At 34.3% G+C, this 5,454-nt stretch overlaps 1 protein-coding gene across 1 annotated transcript; it reads left to right on the top strand.

The window, feature by feature from the left end:
* Positions 1-3,276: 3,276 nt before the first annotated feature.
* Positions 3,277-4,725, top strand: LOC149164840 (expansin-A2-like). The gene is made up of 3 exons (XM_089431005.1): positions 3,277-3,518; positions 3,673-3,991; positions 4,121-4,725. The coding sequence occupies exons 1-3, from the start codon at positions 3,389-3,391 to the stop codon at positions 4,422-4,424; spliced, it is 753 nt and encodes a 250-aa protein (XP_089287131.1). The 5' UTR covers positions 3,277-3,388; the 3' UTR covers positions 4,425-4,725.
* The last annotated feature ends 729 nt before the right edge of the window (positions 4,726-5,454 follow it).

The raw sequence follows: 5,454 nt of genomic DNA, 5'->3' as shown, positions 1-5,454 counted from the left end.
AACTGCAACCACCATAGGACTGCCCCCGAACTTGACTTTTCTTGGCAAGCTCTATGGAACCCCCGCCTTAACTTCAATGACAAAATTTTTACCAATAGATAGAACAATGGTGTTGGTAAAAGGATAACTTAGTCCCTATAACATGAATTAGCAACACTAAAGGAAACATATTACCAAGAAATACACACAAATTATTTCATGGATTACCTCAACGAGATAATTTATCATGGATTTACAAAATGGATTGAATAGGTTATTCGAAGCCATGATGCTTTATGAAGCATGCTCAAGGATGAGAGTATGGATAACACACACACACACACCCGCGCACACACACACACGCACACACACACACACTAGAGTTGATTTATTTCTTTTTAATTACATGTAAATGGGCATATGGTTCTTAAGGTGCGCGTATTATTGAGAAACCACCAGGAAAGTTTGGAGTTAGGCTTAGGTGATCTTGAGCACACCAAATTACTGGATATCATGGATACAAACTTTCAGGCAGTTAGGGCTTGGAAATGTGTGGTTTTGGCTCACTTGGTCGGTCTGGTTAGATTTGGACATGGGAAACCCCAAGTCGAGTTTAAAGAGGGGAGTGTTAGGTAAACTTGACTTAGAGAAGGAATTAAGGTTATTAGGTTAAAAATTGTGGTCGCGAGCATATGGAATGGATGACATATGGTATTGAGCTCAATGTATTACATATGCCCAAGTCTTTAAAAGGCTTGGGGATTCTCCATTGTAATGAGCTAGAGTTGAATGGTGGCTTACTTGGATGGGGCCAGGATGTTGGTGGGCTTGGCTGTGTTTAAGTCAAAAATAATAATAAATCTATTGTTCATTGGTTTCTCTCCAATTGGATTTTTTCAAAGTAATCATAATTTATGTATATGATAATGTATTATTATTATTATTATTATTATTTTGGATGCTAACAACTCATACTTTAGTTCTTTTAAATTAATTTATAACCTAATAACAAAAACATATACTTTTAACCATTAAACAATTTCAAAATTTTACAATCAAATATATACCAAATCCTCTTTAAAGAAACAACTTTACTCACTCAATTTGTTATTCGTTAATACTATATATCTTTATTAGAGATAACAATAAAATTATATACATACTAACTTGAAATCAAATCTAATACTTTTTTTTTTTTTTTTTTTTTTGTAGGCTGGGGTAGGACCATTTTTTGACATCAATCAATTTTTTTTTTTTTTAGATCAATCAATTTTTTTGTTACATCCATCTCACAAATTTACAACAATCTCTCAATATACCATCACTCGCCTGCCTCGGCAGGATTCGATCCTGGGTGGGGGGTGCTACAGGCTACCGCCCTTACCATTACACCGCGCACCGAAGTGCGAAATCAAATCTAATACTTAATTAAATGTTTATTTCTATTTATATAGTTGAAATCAAATCAAATACTTAATTAAATGTTTATTTCTATTTATATAGGCGAAGCTTAAGATTTGCACTCAACCTCAGTGCCACACAAAAACGCTTTTAGCACTTTACGTCATTTGCGTTTCCCATTAGACGCTTACCATTTAGTTATAAGCAGTTAGTACATGTTCATATTGCTTATATTTCCCCCCTTCCTATTACGATGAGCAAATCCGAGAGTTGCACAAATAATTGCATCTCCTACGAGCATCTATCGAGTGAGCTGCATATGTTGGAGCAAATAATCTATTCTATAATCACTTCTTCACATCATCACTAACCTATTATGAAACGTACCTCTTCTTATCAATTTGACTTTACACTCGAGCTATCACTCTTAGTTAACTTAGTTAACGTTTCATAAATGTTCAGCAAAATGTATTCTTCCACCTCTAAAAAATTGTATCCCTGTAAGACAATAATATTTGCAGATTTGTATACCATTTTGTAATCAGAGATCATGATTTACTCAGCATTAAATAAACCTTGACAGGTAACATATAGCTAGACCTTTACAGGTAACATATGTAACCAGCATGATATGGCATATTAATTGAAAAAAAAAAAAGATATTTTAAAGTTTATGGCTGATTTATAGTTAAAACTTTGGAAAAAAAATGATTAAATCTTAATTTATGTTATTTAAATTGATTTTTTATTAAATTAATCCATAAAAACTTGTCATTTCATTAAATCTTTACAAAATTATTTAACTTATCATTTCAATAAATCCTTACAAAATTTTAAATAATTTAAATCGAAAAAAAAACAATAACACTAAACTAACACGGGAAAGACTACTCTAGAGAAACAGTGAAATCTGATTAAATAAAAATAAATAAAAAATTGAGCCATGTGAAATTTTTTGAATGCCGCATATTATCGGGATTGAACTCGTCTGTCAGTATATCGCCATTATCACGTAGCCCAAGTGTCCATGTTCAGCACTAAGGTTTACAAGTTCAGCACCAAGTTTTACATTTTTGTAGTTGAGTGGTTCTACAAATACTTTATTAAATATGAAATGTTAGTGTAGTGAGTCTATTATTTTTCATTTTGTTTATTAAATAGAAATAATATGAATTTTAATCGATAAGATGAAAAATATAGTAATTCGTTATATACTCGTTGTATTAAAAATTGTTAAATTAATTAAATAATAAAAATTTAAAATTTAAAAAAAAATAGTAACTAAATTATTAACATTTTTATACATTGAAAACCGTTGAAACAGTTGATCTCCCTCGAAAACAAAAAAATATCGAACCACATTTTTATACATTGAAAACCGTTGAAACAGTTCATCTCCCTCGAAAACAAAAAAATATCTAACCACTTAATTTTGCTTGACAAAAAATATATATTTAATTGCTGACCAAATATATACTTTATAAAAATAATTACTAAATCCAAGGGAAGATACGGTTAAGCACATGCCTTTCGTAATCAATGTCCGTGTGGGTAGCGAAAGAATAAAACTAAGCGTGTGGCCTTTATAAAGATATTCACTAAATTCAAGCGAAGATACGATTAAGCACATGCCTTTCGTTGTCAATGTCCGTGTAGGTAGCGAAAGAATACAACTAAGCTTGTGGCCTTCATCATCACCAAACTCACCCGATTGAAGAATCCCATGTACAGAGGGCCCCATCGCGGGAAATAGAAGGCGGCCACAATTTGTTTGAACGTGCGGTCCATGTGCAGCCAACTACTGCGGTGGATACCTTCGTTCCCGGAAGAAAATTTGATGGGGTTCATCCACCTCGCCATTCTATATATATTTGGAGATCTCTCAGAGTCCACCAATCAAATATCGATTCAGATATCAGTTCTGATTTCTATTCGACTCAATTCTAGCTTCACATATCATTTCAGGTGAAGCTAGTTATCCTTTAGCGACCATTTATTTCGTTCTGAAATGGCGCCTCTAAAACTGGCCACAATGTTCGGTTTCTTGTGGATAGCTGGTACAGCTTATGCACAAGATAGTGGCTGGCAATCTGCACATGCTACGTTTTATGGTGGCAGCGATGCATCGGGCACAATGGGTAAGTTCACACTTCGACAAAACTCCAGTCTGATGGACAGCCGGGTGGGCGTAGATATAAGCTCAAATATATTGCTTTGCAGTTTCAGATTTACATTAATAATTTTAATAACATATGTTATCTAAGCAAATCGATCGTGAAATTAATTTGACAGGCGGTGCGTGCGGGTACGGTAATTTGTATAGCCAAGGCTATGGGACGAACACTGCAGCTCTGAGCACGGCGCTTTTCAACAATGGCGCTACTTGTGGAGCCTGCTACGAAATGAAATGCAACGACCAGTCTGACTCTCAGTGGTGTCTACCTGGCACTGTAACAGTTACTGCTACTAACCTCTGCCCCCCTAACTCTGCCCTTCCCAACGACAATGGAGGATGGTGCAATCCACCTCTCCAACACTTCGACATTGCACAACCTGCTTTTCAACAGATCGCCATATACAGAAGTGGCATCGTTCCAATCATGTTCAGAAGGTAATTAATCATTACCCTAATTAGTCTCTCAACACTATATTCCTTTTCTTCAATCCTGAAAATTTATTCCCAACTTGACTTTAATTGGCATGAAATGCTAACCCGCAAGGTTAATATTTATGTATACAGAATACCATGCGTGAGGAAAGGTGGAGTTCGATTCACGATCAATGGGCACTCCTACTTCAATTTGGTGCTCATTACCAATGTAGGAGGCGCAGGCGATGTGGAGGCAGTTTCTATCAAAGGTTCCAACACTGGTTGGCAAACAATGTCCCGCAATTGGGGGCAGAATTGGCAAAGCAACTCCTATTTGAATGGGCAGACTCTCTCCTTCCAGGTCAGCACTAGCGATGGGAGAACCGTCACTTCCTATAACGTCGCTCCTGCAAATTGGCAATTCGGCCAAACATTTGAAGGAGTTCAATTTTAAGTCATTTTTATCTGCATCAAGATTAAGTTGTCCAAGAGTAACGCAGAAGCAAGGAAGCCGAGGTGATGCGAGAAGATCACCCGCTTTTAAGTGGTTATTACTCCAAGAGTACATAAGGCAGTATTCCCTGTGTTGAAGTAGGGATACACAGATTGCCGCCCGCTTCTGATTGTTGCTGGCGGATAGAATTGATATGTACATGGTGTGCTCACTTGGGACAGTAATGTATTGTATTTGTGGCATATATTTCCTCAACTGCGTATGTGGGAGCGTACATTGTTTAGCTGTTAATGCCGTTGGCACCTCTGGATCTTTTCATGAACTTTACAAATTTTCATTGTCTATATACATCTAGTGATTGATTGAGCCACATGGTTTGGAAGTACCAATAATAACCATGTAATAATTTAATTAATATTAAGTTACTGATTGTTTATTTAATATCATATTTTATATTTTTAAACGGAATTACATTAACTTACAAAATAGGCATTTAATATCTGTCAATTAATACTCTTAGCCATACTTATTCACTAGGATCTTTACATTTAAATGAACTGAGGGAATTACATAATCAAATAACGTAGTAGTATTTTAAGTTTGACTCTAAATGATGAAAGGAATTGCGGGAATTATATAATTAAATAAAGTAGTATTTTAAGTTTGACTTTTTAGGGTAATGGGTGGATTTTTAGTTGTAATAGGATAAAAAAATTATGGCTTAATTTTGATTTGTGTTATTTAAATTAGTTTTTTTGAATATATATATAAATTCAGTATTCTCAAATATTTCAAATATTCCTTAAACACTTTGATTACCAAAAATCTATCTGTCAAACTTATAATTTCATTAAATTACTTGTCACCCTGTTAAATTTTAAACAAATTAAATAAATAATAAATAATAAAAAACTTTCAAAAAAATCCCATTTAAAACTACTAACATATAATGTATGTAAATCACAACTACTTTCCGTTGTAGAATGTATACAAATTCCTATAATACGCCAGTGAAAGACTCTCAAAATCT

This window comes from Pinus tabuliformis, chromosome 5_1 (assembly GCF_031772625.1).
Source record: "Pinus tabuliformis cultivar Carrire ecotype Pingquan chromosome 5_1, CPIR1, whole genome shotgun sequence".
NCBI lineage: Eukaryota > Viridiplantae > Streptophyta > Pinopsida > Pinales > Pinaceae > Pinus > Pinus tabuliformis.
Note: the sequence above shows the minus strand (reverse complement) of the source record. Positions and strands in the feature narration are given on the sequence as shown.